At 46.5% G+C, this 14,313-nt stretch overlaps 1 protein-coding gene across 1 annotated transcript in view; it reads right to left on the bottom strand.

Annotated features, from left to right (window-relative positions):
• The window catches only part of ERGIC1 (endoplasmic reticulum-golgi intermediate compartment 1), a 55,229-nt gene that overhangs the window by 20,517 nt on the left and 20,399 nt on the right, over window positions 1–14,313 (bottom strand). Inside the window, exons 2-3 of the mRNA XM_074552497.1 lie at window positions 13,049–13,110; window positions 6,650–6,722 (exon numbers count right to left, since the gene is read on the bottom strand). Coding sequence (XP_074408598.1) covers window positions 6,650–6,722; window positions 13,049–13,110 — 135 coding nt within the window. The remainder of the gene's footprint in view (window positions 1–6,649; window positions 6,723–13,048; window positions 13,111–14,313) is intronic.

The raw sequence follows: 14,313 nt of genomic DNA, 5'->3' as shown, positions 1-14,313 counted from the left end.
TGAAGTATTTGAATTCTGGAAATCTCACAGGTAATGCAAATTTCCATGGTCAAGGCTATTCCTGGCAGTGAACCACTGGCACCCAGGTTTGGGGGGCAAAGGGCTGGCACTCACCTGTCCCTTGCCATCCTCCTAACCAGGGCCAGGAAGCCAAACTGCACACAGCCTTCCTATTATTCAATCACTCTCCTGGGATGTCAGGAAAAGCACTATTTACCCTCTTTAGCCACTCTCCCTGAAGGACTAACATCTCTGGTGGAAGAAAAGAAGCTGACTCTAATTTATACGAATACGAAGTGTCCCAGGAGGGACACTTAACAGTGTCTTAACAGTAAATCTGGGATGATCACAAAGGAAATAAAACCTGAGGCCAGGCAGAGAAAAGCAGTGATATTGGTCACATTGTGACCCCAAAGGCAGGGTGTACCTTCTCCAAACATGGAGGAGTCGGTGTTTTCCTGGCTGCTGCTAAGGAATATTTCAATAAAAGCAGCACAATGAAGGAGGGTGAGGGTGCAAAGCTCTGAAAGTACAACAAGGTGAGAGCTGGACCTCCCACCCCCACAGAGCCTCCCACCAGTGACCCGAGGAACAGCAGGGAAGTTTCTCCATGATCCACACATCAGGAATCTGCTTCACTTCTAGAAAGAGCCACTTGGAAATATTTCACATTCTTGAGTGATGCTGCTTACCCTGTCTGCTTACAAACTTCCAGCGTTCCACGCAAAAAGCTGCAGGGTCCCTTTGGCCAGATCATGCCAATGGCACGTGAGGGCCGAGGCAAGGGGGCCACAGAGGGCAGAACATGTCTCCAGGGTTTTATCCAAAGAAAGCCAGACCTGTTCCCTGTGCTTTAGGTCTCAGATTTATGACACAACAGCTTCGTTTCCCCAGAAACAAAACTTCCACAGTGATTTCTTTCCACCCAGCAGCTCTGGCCACTAACTGCAGCACTTCAACAGCTGGAGAGCCTTTGGACCTGAGGGTGGGCACTGCATTCACCTTCCAGAGCTTCACACACTGCATGGGTGCTCTCTAAACACGTCTGCCTTGTTCTGTGTCCTCCTTGTCCCAAGGCCCTCCTTCAGGTTTGAGCCTTTTTTCTCCCCCTTTCACAGCAAACAATCAGCCAGACTCCTCCTCAGCCATCAGCCACAGAGAAAATACAGCCACCTCCTCCAGGAAGCTGCACTTTACCCTGTCCCCCAACTGCCAGGAGGCACCCTCTGATCTCCAGGACCCCATGCCTAAGAGGGAAAATAATTATTCTTTCTTGAGTAAGCCCAAAGCTTCTCAAAAGACTTTCTCAGGTGAGCCCTCTTGGCTCCACTTGCCCTTTCAGCTCTAATCAACCACCTTCCAGAAACACAACCCTCCAATGCTGAGATTCCTGCATCACCACGTTTTCAGTGGTGCCAGAGCACAGAGCATTAGACAAATCTTCTCTTCCATTTGTGTGAAGAAACAACAAGAAGAAGCAGGTCAGCAAACTCTCTCCTGCGTCATGTGTCTGCTGCTCTGCCATTTGTCATCTCCTGCATCCCAAGCAGCTCCTCAGTGTGAAGGTGCCTGTCCCAGATCAGCTGTGGAGCACAGCAAACACGCTGCCCTACAAAGGAAGGGATTACAGCTCTCCAGGAGACAGGAAGAAGGAGAAGGCTTGGGAAGACGTCAATGTAGGCTTGAGTCAGGAATTGCAGGTGACATCACGCCACGACCTTCCGCTTCCTGCAAGCCCACACAGGGCACAGCAACCCTGCACAAAGCTCCAACACCTCCTCTTAGGTAATCCCCACCTTGCCTCACAAACATCAATTAAGCTTCTTACCTGCCTGCCTCTCTCAGGGCTGCTGAGGATTACATCCTTCTGCAGAAAAGTCTCTGTCTCAAGGTCAGTCCATGGCAGGAGCAGGATTACAACTCCAGTTTCCTTTGCCTACAAAGCTGTGCTGGGCTGCTTGGCTCCAGCATTTCATCTGCCTCAGATGGATGAGCCAGCAGGGCTGGAGGTGCATCTGCAGCTCAGTGGCAGGACACAGGAACTGTGGCATCTCTGTGCTCCCAGGTTAGGGTTTGCAGCAGAAGGAACCCCTGCTGCAGCTGGATCACACTGTGCTGCTTGGTACCATTTCCATGGGCTGAGAGCCACAAAACACACCCCACACACTCTGGAGAGCTGTGGGATAAAACACCTCTGAAGACAGGTCTGGTGACAATCCTGCTGCTCTGCAGCATCAGTCCTGGCCATGCAGATGAATCCAGTGTGGACAGGGAACACTGCTCCCTGAAACTCCTGGAGTTTTGCTTCCTCCCACACTCCTGACAGCCTTCTTGGGGCTATCCCGTTTCAGGCCAGGAATTGGGCTTGATCACCCTAGTGGGTCCCTTTCAGCTCAGGATATTCCATGATTCATGGTTTATGCTTTAATGAAAAGGCAGTAATTTTACTGCAGATATTCTGCTTAAGTAATTAATTGCCTTGAGGGGGGCTCAGCTTTTCAATTAGCAAACTTGTCACTTCAGATAGGTTTTTGTCTGTTATTACATTAAAAAAAAAAAAAAGGCAAACACTGCCAGGAACAGTCTGTTGCTTCCTACAGTGTGCTGTGGCAGATGAATTAGTGTTGAGCAGAAACATTCATACCACAAGCACCACATTCATACCCTCCTACCCCATCCCCTGGCTGCCAATGCAAGGCAGACTAGATTAGTTAATTACATCTTTAATCCTTAATGATGGAATACTTGGAAAACTATTATTGATCTTACAGGACATAATTCATGACCTAATTAGGGTGATAAAACAGTGAGATTATCATCTTGCCAGCTATTAACGTCTAGCACTGATCTGAGTTAATTAGAAAAGAGAGGGGTGATTTCTATGCTTCTGATTTGCAACACAGCAGCACAGGAATGAGGAGGCTGCTAAAGGCAGAACAAGCCACTTCTAGCCCTCAGAGTACTCTAAACTCAACTAACTGTTGGTTTCTCCCAGGAAAAACCAGACACATTTAACCCTTCAGCTTAATTTCTTCAGCCATTTCAGTCATTGGCTCAGCGGGACAAGAGTGTTTGATGCTGTTCATCTTTCAGAGGTTCAAACGTGAAGCACAGACCTCCTTTTCTTTATCTTCTACAGATTTGAGGAGATTCATCAATGTTCTTGGTATGGAATCACTTAGGCTGGAAAAGCCCTCCAATTTCATGGAGTCCAACCTGTGACCATCCCCACCTTGTACCCAGCCCAGAGCACTGAGTGCCACACCCAGGTGTTCCCTGGACACCTCCAGGGATGGGGACATTCCAATGCCTGAAGTTTGCACTAAGTCTTCAGTCACTCTTAGTCTGGACTAAAAAAAACCCTAAAAATCAAGAGGATCCTTGACTTCCAGAGTTAAACTCACCCTCCCCTTAATGGCAATGATGGGTTGTGACTGAGAAATGAAAAAGACTCTTTTCCTTCACCAGCCCTTCACTGTGCTTTTCCTGGGAAGGATGCAGCCCCACCTAAGTGCCAAGCTTGGATTTCCTTCATGGCTGCTCACAGGCCTGTGAGGGTCACAGGATAAATCTGGAAGATGAGCAACTTGGGAGTTTTCTACCCTCCTCAGGGCTGGTCTCCCCAGGAAACCCGTCAGCAGCAGCAGAGGACGTGCCTTTGGACTGTGTTACCTCTTCCACGAGCTTCCTGCAGTGTCTTGCTTTGACTTCCTAACTGGAGCCAGCTCCTGAGCACAGCCCCAGCCCTCATCAGAAATGCCCACACGAGTTATGACACAGCTGCCGTCCTCCCCACACAGGTAATGTTTGGGTTTAGGGCTGTGACTGTGATCCTCGAGATGAGGGTGTCATTTCTTGGCTCTCTGCCACCCAGACAAGCCTTCAGCAGCTGAGACTGTAAATGCCACCACAACGGGCTGGTCAAGGAAAAACAGCTTTGAAGTTGGGCAAGAGCGGCCAAACCGAGATTTCGAGTAACGCCAGGCACTGAGGCTGCTGCACTCCTGAGAGCGTGCAGGAAAGTGCAGCACTGGGCAGGAGCCTGGGAGTGTCTGGGGTCACTGTGGTGCACAGCAGATTCTTCTTTTCTCACGTTGCAGCACGAGCTGAACAAACCACACCAACCTCTTGCTTGAGGTGCAGCCACGGAGGGAATCTCAGTGCTGAGGGTGAGACGGAATCCTGTGGGCACCCCTGCCCTGAAGGAGCTGTCCCTGCACACACCCCACTCACAATAACTCTGTGGAACAGGCTCTGAGGGCTCAGCAGGGAACCTGCCACGTCCCTGATGTAAAACACCAGGCCAAGTGCTCACCTTGCCATCAGAACTGTGCAGCTCTCCCCACCCAGCTTGGCTCTGTCAATGCTTTGAGGGAAATATGACACAAAAGGAGAAAGAGTGATGCAGTCTCACAGCACAGCTGGCAGTGACAAAGCAGGAAAGTTCATCCCATGTAACTGCACACCTGTAATCATCCAGGCTCTGGCTGGCATTGGGAAACTTCAGTCTGGGTGAGGTATCTGTTGTAGGAGACTCTCAATATTAAAAAAACACCTTGAGGCTTGCAATAAAAGTTGATGAGAGCTGAACAGTTTGCACATAAGGAATCTTCCATATATGTGTAAGTATTTGGATCATGGGAAAACAAGGCTTTTTGAGGTAGTATTTCCCCCGCTATTTGCTATTACCCAGTTTAATGGCATCACAGAGCTCTCACAAGTTCCAGACCACGCAGAGCTCCCAATTCTTATTCCCAGTGATGAGGCTCTGCTGCCTCACAACTCACTGCCAGTAATACCTGACTGAGAGGGAACCACAAGAGGCTCACAACAACTTGTACTGGGTTTCTCAGAAGAGAAACCGATGAGTAAGAAACGGAAAATAAAAGTTTACTCCTGCTTTCGAAGTGGCTGAACTGGGAAGGACTTGAAGTGACTTTCTGAAGCATTTCCGCTGTTCTGGGAGAGCCTTTTCACAACTGCTGGGGGTGAATGTTCCCAGCAAGAGTCTGGTGACTTGTAACTCACCAGGAGGAGGTTTTCCCACTCTTTTGTGTGAGCTTTTGTGTTGGACAGCCTGTGACGAATCAGGTTCCTGCAGTCATTTGTCCCAGACTCTTGTGTGACATCCCCTCTCCAACTTTACTGCTTTATTGCCTGCAAACACCTCCAGCCCACACAGCTCCTGCTGGGAAAGGCACTTCACCATCTCTCTGAGGTCTTAATGAGGAACTTGTCAGCTGAGTGTGCTTACAGCACTTCCCAATATTTCTGTGGAAAATGCATCATCTTCTTAAGGAAAAAGCAAGGAGATTCCTCAGAGTAATGCAATTGTGCTGTTCAAAAAGGAATTTCTAGTCAGGAAACTGCCACTACATAAAGCTGTACTCTCCAGTAACTGGGTCAAAACTAGGTAAATATTACTAATTCCTCCTGTAAAGCATTAACTGGAAGAAAAAAGAAAACCAGGCAAGAGAATGAGATCTATGAGGAGAGAAAGAAAAAGCAGTGCTTTACTTGAAGCAGTCTGTCTAGCTTTTCTGTGTTTTTTAAAACAAGAAACCCAAGGAAACTCAGCTCTGTGAAGTGGCTGATAAGGTGACCCCGGATTTCACAAGCAAACACACGGAACTGAAGTCAAAGAAACTGTGAGCAAGCAAGAAATGTGAGATACCATCTCTGAAGTAAACGTGCAACAGGCACAAAAAATGATCTCAAGCTTGATTACACTCCTGCCTTCAGTTAAACATTAGTCAACCTCAACATTATTCCTGAAATCATACTCTTGATCCAAGACAGAGCTGCACAAAAACAATGCAAGAGCCTCTCTTGGTTATCAAAATGGCCAATCTGAGCAAGGTTTCAGAGCCTTTTAGCTCAGCACTGACATCTGTGGCTATCAGGACCATCATGTGAGCCTGACAGAAGTTCCACCCTTCCCAACTATCCAGGAACTGTGCCTCACACTCAGTGAGCTCACTGCCACATCAGCAGGGTGATGGAGAAGGTTTCCTAGAGCCCAAAACAAAGGTAGATGTGTTAAGAGTTACTAAAACTTTACTTTGAGGCACGAAGAACATGAGAACACAGGGAAAAAATAAAAATCTGATTAACTCGGTGTTAATAAGTACTTCATACTTGTTGAATGAATAATTTTAAAAATTAGAAATTATTTCCATTTTCTCACAGCTGACACCACTTGGGGCAACTTGTCCTCAGACACAAAACCTGTGAATAAGGTTTCCTAGTAAGGCTCAACAAAAGAAGAAAAAAATTCACACATTAATAAAACTACTTGCATGAATCAGAGATTCAGCTGTGACATCATAAAAAAAAGCAATTATTGATATTAAATTAATAATTCTTATTTGATGCAATCCATTTCTCCATGCTGCTAATTATGCAATCCAGCATGCAGCTAATAAAGGATCCTCTATCAAAAATAGTTCAGAACCAAGTTTGCCTATTAATTTTAGCAAATTAAAAAGCTGAATTATTGTCTGAGAATTTGGACTCAACCTAAAGGAATCCCAAACCCATTAGGCAACTAAATGACCTAGTGAAATGACAGGAATATTTCTTTCAGATAACAGTAAAGCTGTAAAGATTCACATGCACACAAACAGGGGAAAACATGACTTTTACTTACATTTCAGTGGCTATGAATCCCGTGAGCTCAGACAGGAAGAGAAACAATATGAAGAGACAGCAGCAGACAGAGACTGGAACAGAGGCAAGGAGGGGAAAAGGTTAGTTTTGTATGTGTAACAAAGACAAAAACTGTTTTCACACAGCCATATCAATGCCACCTTTACACAAATGAGAATTAACAATTTTTAGAGTCCTTCACCAAGAGGAGTCCACCAGAGCAGTGACTTCAATGCCACGCCAATATCCAAACATCCTGAGGAACCATTAAAAATTCAATTATTTTATGAATGCATAAATATCAAACTTGTGTCTTTCCCACTGAGCAAACACCAAAAGATTCTGCACACAAGAAAAAAAACTAAAAGCTCTCAAATTCACATAAAATCCTGACCACTGCATTCCCATCCCTGGGACTTACCAAAGGCATGTCTTAATTCTGCTTACAGGCAAGATAATATTTTAGAGATATTATTAATAAGATAATAATTTCTAGATAATAGAAAAGCCTCCCAGAACAGGGGTATCTTCCACTTTTGGGCCACTTTTTCTGTCATGCTTTCCATCTTCCCACACTCTCCTTTTCCAGCACACAGTGCTGGTGTGCCATCAATCCCTCTTCTTGACAGCATCACTTCTTTAGAGCCTTTGCTCTCAATTTTATCACTATTAAAACCTCCAGAAGGCAAAAAGAAACCAGCACCTCCTTGCTTTGAAGGCACACAGTCTCCTCACACTATTTTGGGGATGAGGGGACATTTTGGCTCTCAGTCAGGTTCCAAAGCTCTGTGTTCCAAAGGCACCTCAGAGCTGGACAGCAGAGACATGGCAATACTGGAGTAGTGCAGCCAGTGCCTGACTTCTCTCATTTCTCCATTTGCTGAGTCTGCAGACAGGGAAAATCCCCACTGAAGGAATTGTGAGGTAGCCAGACAACAATTCTGAGGAATTCCAACCCGGAATTGCATGGAGGGAACCCAAAATAGCTGGAATTTTATTGTTTGCTCTTTACCAGGAAATTACTCCAAGCCCTGAGCAGGGACACTGAAGCAGCAGTGACAGTGACCCACCCAGGAGGGGCTGGAAGGAAGCACAGCTGTAAATCCCATGGATCAGGGATGACTGGAGCAGGCAAGGATGTGCCAGCTCAAGGGGACAGGGCTGCAGTGTGTCCCTGTGTTAAAAACAATACCAAATTCACCAGGAATCACTCACAGAAAGGCAAAGCAGGAACTGAGTGACAGCCAGAGCACAATCCCAGCACAACCCCTCCATCCCAGCACAGCCCTCTGTGAAATGACCACTCTACCAGAGCCACTAATTAGGGTTGGGAAATACATTTTTTTAAAAAAAGCCACGCTCCTCAACTTTATTCCACATGACCTGCACAGCCTGACTGCCCATTCCTTCGGGAAGCTCAAGTAACAACAGGCTGGGAACAATTTTATCACTCCCTTGGTAAAGAACGTGAGAGGCAAGGGAAGGAAAGAGGTGCTGAGGGCAAGTACTGAGACAGAGCCTTGAGTGACCTAAAGCCTCGTGCCTCGTTCTTCCAGCTCTGAGGAAAGAGAAATGCGTTGCTTCCCCTTCCTCATCAGGGTAATTTCAACTGTGGATTCATTTATTGACCCACTCTAAAGTGCAAGGGATTAACAGATGCCAAAAAATCACAGAATAATGAGGTTGGAAGTGACCTCTAAGATCATCAAGTCCAACCTGTGCCCTAACACCTCAACCAGACCATCGCACCCAGTGCCACGTCCAGTCTTTTTTAGAGATGGTGATTCCACCACCTCCCTGGGAAGAGCATTCCAGTACTTTATTATTGCCTAGCTAGGATGAGGAAAGAGAGGAAAAAAAACCCCCAAAGACCAGCAGGAAAACAGGAAGCAAGAAGGGCCATTAATCCTGGAGTGAAACCTCAGATGGGCACACAGCTGCTGAGACCCTGGCACAGGGCATCAGGAGAAAGCTCTGCTCAAAGCACAGCAGCAAATTCTTGTCAGAACATCCACACCTACATAAGAGCCCAAAAAAAAAACCAAGGCAGCACATGAGTAGATCCAGTGTTTGTAGTGCTGATCACTGACAGAGAGACGCGAGATCTCTGATCTCTGGCCGGTGCAGGGAGAGTGTTTGACGTAGACAACCCTTTTTTCTTTAATTGCTTCCCATATTCCTTGCTGCTTGTTATAATCCCATAAAGGCTTTCCACGGCATCAGCCAGACCTCTCTGCTCTCAAGCACTTCTAGGAAAGCCTGCTACTACTAACTCTCTTAACTAAATTCTCTCCCACAGCTTCCTCTCTCCTCCAATTTTTAAACTTCCTTCTCTGCCACTTATATAATCAAAATACCTTCTTCTTTTCCAGTACTTGCTCCCTCAAGTCCATTTTCAGTTCAGCTCTTGCAGTGAAGGTTCGTGACAATACTTACCAAACACAGCACAGTAAAATTCCACTAAGCTATATCTAAAAAACTCTGCAAGAATGCCCTCAAGTGCCTGGCAGGGACTGACTTTCAAAGCTCCTCAATGCTTTTCCCAGTCCTCAAACCACAGAGTCAGTTTTGAAGCTGTAAAAGAGAATACTGAAGGTGGACATGAGAGGGGGATATAAAATCATGAGCAGCCTGAAGGAGGTGAGTGGGGAACAATCTTCCAGTATGGGAACTACATGGAAAGGGGAGGTTAAAAACAAGGGAAGGTTTTCCTTTACACAACTAAATTCTGAGGATTCTTGACTACAGATGCTGAGGTTGCTTAAGAAATAAAACCTGTTAGATTACAAAAAGGAATCACACATGCCCTGAGGAAGTAATCCACTGAGGGATACTAAACACAAAGGTACCAACTGCAGCTTAGGAAGCTCAGGAGCCAACTGAGCAAAGCCTGGCGCAGTGTTTAACCTGCCCCTGCTGCTCCTTCTCAGGCATCTGCTGCAGCACCCTCTGGGAAACAGGGCACTGCACTGCTCAACTCTTCTACACACACATTTCCAGGGCAGGGGGAGCTTCTGGCATGAGGCTCATGTGCCAGCATTATCAGTTACTCTCTCCAGAGGCAGCATCTCCTCAGCTGCAGAACAGGAGCTCCTCTCTCAGCTGGAGCTGCAGGCACAGACGTTCCCAGCACAGGAATTTATGCACGGGGTGCTTCAGCTGCTTCTTTCACAGTGAAGGCTTTTACCTGCTTCCATGCAAATGTGCAGTCCTACCCACCCACATTTGACAAGTGTATTATATTTGGAAAAGTAGATTAAAGGCTGGGATCAGACAGAATCAAACAATTCATGCATAAAGCTTCATTAGCTGCAAGAGCACGGCGACGTTCCCACAGAGCTCCAACAACATCTGAGACAGGTTTTCTAAAGCTCTAATATGATAACATGATCAATATATCAAAGGTTGCTGGTGTAGACACAGTGCTAATCTGCAATCCCAAGAGGATGGGAAACTCTGCCAAGGTTTGTATTCCTGCACTGACCTTTTTGTACTTATCCCTTCTACTCCAAACCCCAGCTGCGTGCATTCCTGGCCCTGCCTCCCCACCCCAGGAGAAATGAGAGAAAGGCAAAGTGTTTAACACATCACACAGACTGAGAACATGGAGCCATGTCTATATTAAGGCATAAAATTAATAGTATTTATTATTCAGTGGAGCAAACTGTTATGAAGCACAAGGAACGGGTCCTGTTACAGGCGCCATGTGAATCATAACTCGGATATTTCCTGATGTGTATTTAAAACTCCAGCCCCCAAACAGCACAGAGTATTTCTGGATAACGTTTCCATGTGTGCATACAACATGTGCATGCAAACTATGCATCCACAGCGATGGCTGGGCAGCAGGAGGGTGCCAGCAGCTGCAGGCTCCTCTCCAGAGCCCCAGAGCTCCTGCCCAGCCAGATGCCAACTGTCAGGCAGCCAGGAGCGCTGCTGCTGCTGCCTCTGTACCCAAACATGGCCACGCTGTCACCACGTCTGTCACACAGGCACCACAGACATGCTACACACAGTGGGAGCACCTGGAAAAACTGGTGGAAGAGGGTCAACAGCACGACAGGAATGCTGCCTGAAGAAGGGACTTTTATTGAGAGAAAGGAATGAGTGACTTCTACACACTTCCCAGAGAAGCCCTCAGCAGTGGTTCTGCTGTTCTGGACAAACTTCACTCCAAGTCAATTCTTGGTTTCTTCATTCCTAAAAAACTTGTTTGTAGTTGAGCGGCTGCCACACAGATCTGAAGTATCTTGTATAAAGCATTCACTGCAAATCTGGGAGTTAAAAATCCATACCTAAGAAAGGCTCAGTAACTCCAGTTGGCTTCTGAGCTTGCTCATGTTTGAGACCACCTGCTCTTCTCCCTCAAAATCCCCCAACACTTCGTCTCCCTTAGCTGCTCCTTCCCTTCAGCCCTGGCCCCTTCAGCCTGGTGAGGAGCAGAGCTGTTCTTTTCCATCTCTTTTCTTCTGTAATCTGAACTGTGCCTTCTTCCCTAATAAACCTCAACCTTTGTTTTTGAAAATAGACCTTTACACAATCCAAAAGTCACTGCTGAAACCCTGTAGTAGGTCCATTCCTATCCCAGAAAGCCTTCAGCACAGAAGTGATACTGAACTAAGGTTTCAGCAGAAATCATATGGAAAAGGCCTAAATTAATAGCTGGATATCATGGACTATTTTATATCTGCTCTGTAAAACTCGGAGGATTTAAAGAAAGCCAAAATAAAGTTGCAGTCATAGAAATTCCACACGATTACTAAAGCCTAAAAGCTTTTTTGAGAGGCAGAACCTTCCCCTGCACTCAAGCTCCCAGTGTTAACACAAGCTGACTTCCCTAAAGCAATTTTTCACCAGGTCATGCAACCTTCCCAGGCTCCCAGCTGGCCTGGCAATGGGCTGGTCTCATCCATGGCCTCCTACAACACCTGATTAGTGGCTTTCAAATTACAAGCCACAGGCTTGGTCAGACAGAAAAAAGCCCTTTAGAAAAGCTGCTCACAAGATCCTCTCAGGCAAAGGCACCAGTTTGTTGGCTGCCTGTGTGGTTCAGAAGCTTCTATCAGGCTGTCTAAAAACACTGTGAGAAAAAGAAGGAGAACCAGTTAGAGAAGAAAATCAAAGCCTGAGAAGCTGTAAATAACAATAGAGAGAAATAAGTCAGCTAATAATTGTAAGTAAGAGTCACAACCTTGAAGCCTTCCCACAACACACTTATCACTTGAGCTGTTTACTGCAGATCTGAAAGCCTAAACTCTGGTGGCCTTTGATGGTTTTTTTTGCTTCTAAAATACTCTTTTGCAGGTGATTCATAACAAGACAAATTCTCAAAGGGAGCCCAGTGGCAGTGTGGGAACTCTGAGTTTCCAAAACAGCAGAGAAGGCAGGATCACTCACCAGTTCAAAGTGTTCCTTCAAAACACCAAATCTCATCCGCCCCTGAATTCCCAAACAGTTTGAGTCAAGCTCTTTGTTCCCAACTTCAGCAAACCCACACGGGAGTTGGGATACAAGGAATTCAGTGGCCAGGAGAGCTCAGGGGACAAGGACTGAGAGTAAATATTTAGGGAAATGTGTTATCTCCACAGAAGCACAGGATAGCTGAAGCTGGCAGGGACTCTCTGGAGCCCATCCCACCCAACTCCCCTGCTCTGAGCAGGCTGCTCAGGCCCAGCTCTGGTTGTTTGGAGCATCCCCAAGGACAGAGACTCCACACCAACCTGTTCTCCAGCCATGCTCACAGGCAGGAGTTTCTCCAGCTCACAGAGGGCTTTCCTTTGTGTCCTGATTCACTGGCACTGACTCAGTCCTGCGTGCTGTCACCAAGGGATGTGACATCACTCACGTCAGCAATGACACACAAGACTACTGACCCATCTCCCAGCATGGCTGAGTGGGGCACAGCTCCCTGATCAAAGCAAGTCCCCGCTCAGAGGGACAGGAAAGCTGCATGAGCAGGGCAATGACAGGCCTGGCAGGATCAGCCTGATCAATGTTTACCAAGCCCTCTGCCCAGCCAGCTTGCTGCACATCATTGTGTGAAATGGCATTACTCAGCCTCCAGCCTCCCTCAGGAGCAGGAAGGAAGGAAAAGGGGCCCAAGGCAAGAGATGTGTATCAGCCAGAGTCTGTGGATTGATCCATGGGAGTGAGAGTGGATCCCTATCAGTGGTTGGAGCTGGAGGCTCTTTGGGGCCCCTTCCAACCCAAACCATGCTTCAGTTCTGAATTCACACAAACCATTCCGCTGTTTGATGGGCAGAACAAGCTGCCTCAGCAACAAAGGACACCCTTTCCAATGCTTACCATCCCTTTAAAAGAATTCCTGCAGACAGAGAGGCCAAACAATCTTTAATTTTAGACCAGGGCTATGCAAGGACATCAAAAAGAAGTTACTTACTAATGGCCCCTGTGTAGGTTGGCTGTGTAAGGTCTTTTGGCACCTTCCTGTAGATGTCAAACCTGAAAGAGGAAAAGCACCAGCCATAAAACAGGTGGAACATTTCAATACATTTCATGCCCCCACAGGGATGAACGATGCTGAAGTTTTTTCCATCCAGCCTTCCAACAACATTTTTTCAGTAGGCAGGAGGATATGGGAAGGAAAAACAAAACAAAAAAACCTCCTTTTCTCTTGTACAATTATGTAACTGTGCTCTGCCTTGGCTCCCATTTCCAAAGCATTTCCCTCCCCCTCCCTGCTGTGGATCTGTGCAATCTGAACTGTGAGAGCAGCCAGGCAAGAAGTCATGCTGGACAAGTTTATAGACCACTGTAAAAAGGAAAGAATACTCTACAGACTCCTGAATAAAAACCCCAGTAAAAGACAACCTGTATTGCCCCTGCCAAGTCAAAAATAGATAACCCCTAAGTCAGAAATGCAGGTGTTGAGACCAAAAAACATCCCTTGGACATTGGATACAACAACAGAAATTAACCCAACAGGTTTGTTCCTCCCCCAGCTAAGTCCAGTTTAATATTAGATGGTTGTTTTGATTCAGTCATAGTTTTTAATATCCATAGGGCTCAGCTGGGCTATTTTAAACTGTCCATGGTTAAACTCTCCCTGCCCTCATGTGTTAGCTGTGTTATTTCCTACCACCTTGTGCCCCTGCACGCCCAACCGCAATGCAGCTCTGACATCAGCTTTTCCATCACTCAATAAAAATTAATTAATGCATTAAAAACACCCACCCACCCACCCTAAAGAAGGAAGTGACCGCTTCTCCCTAAAAATAGACTTTTTTGGATATGCCACAAGTGGGTGAGAGCTGATGCTTTTTCCAGCCCTGGAGAGGGCTTCCAAATTCCCAGTCTGCACTGCACCAAGATGAAACCCCCCTGTGTTTATTCAGGAGCTCCTACTACATCAAATGTTTTACTGGGAGTTTAAAAACTAGCTAACTGTTCTCTTCTTTATCTTCATCTGCTGAGGTAACTCTGAGGAACTGCACGAACAAAACAGCATCTGCCTTGCAGGAGGTCAGAAGGATCCTGTGCTTCACTCAGGAGCTGAAGCTGGAGGAAGGAAGGGAAGAGAGGAATGGAGAGCAGGTAGGAAGATATTTCAGGTGCCCAGCTGGAGTCCTGAATAAGCTGTGCCATCACTTAACACCCCAACAACCCTCTGGGAGACACCTGACAGCACAGGAGCTGTGCTTTCAT

This window comes from Zonotrichia albicollis, chromosome 15 (genome assembly GCF_047830755.1).
Source record: "Zonotrichia albicollis isolate bZonAlb1 chromosome 15, bZonAlb1.hap1, whole genome shotgun sequence".
In the NCBI taxonomy this organism is placed as follows: Eukaryota; Metazoa; Chordata; class Aves; order Passeriformes; family Passerellidae; genus Zonotrichia; species Zonotrichia albicollis.
This window is presented reverse-complemented; position numbering and strand designations above follow the sequence as displayed.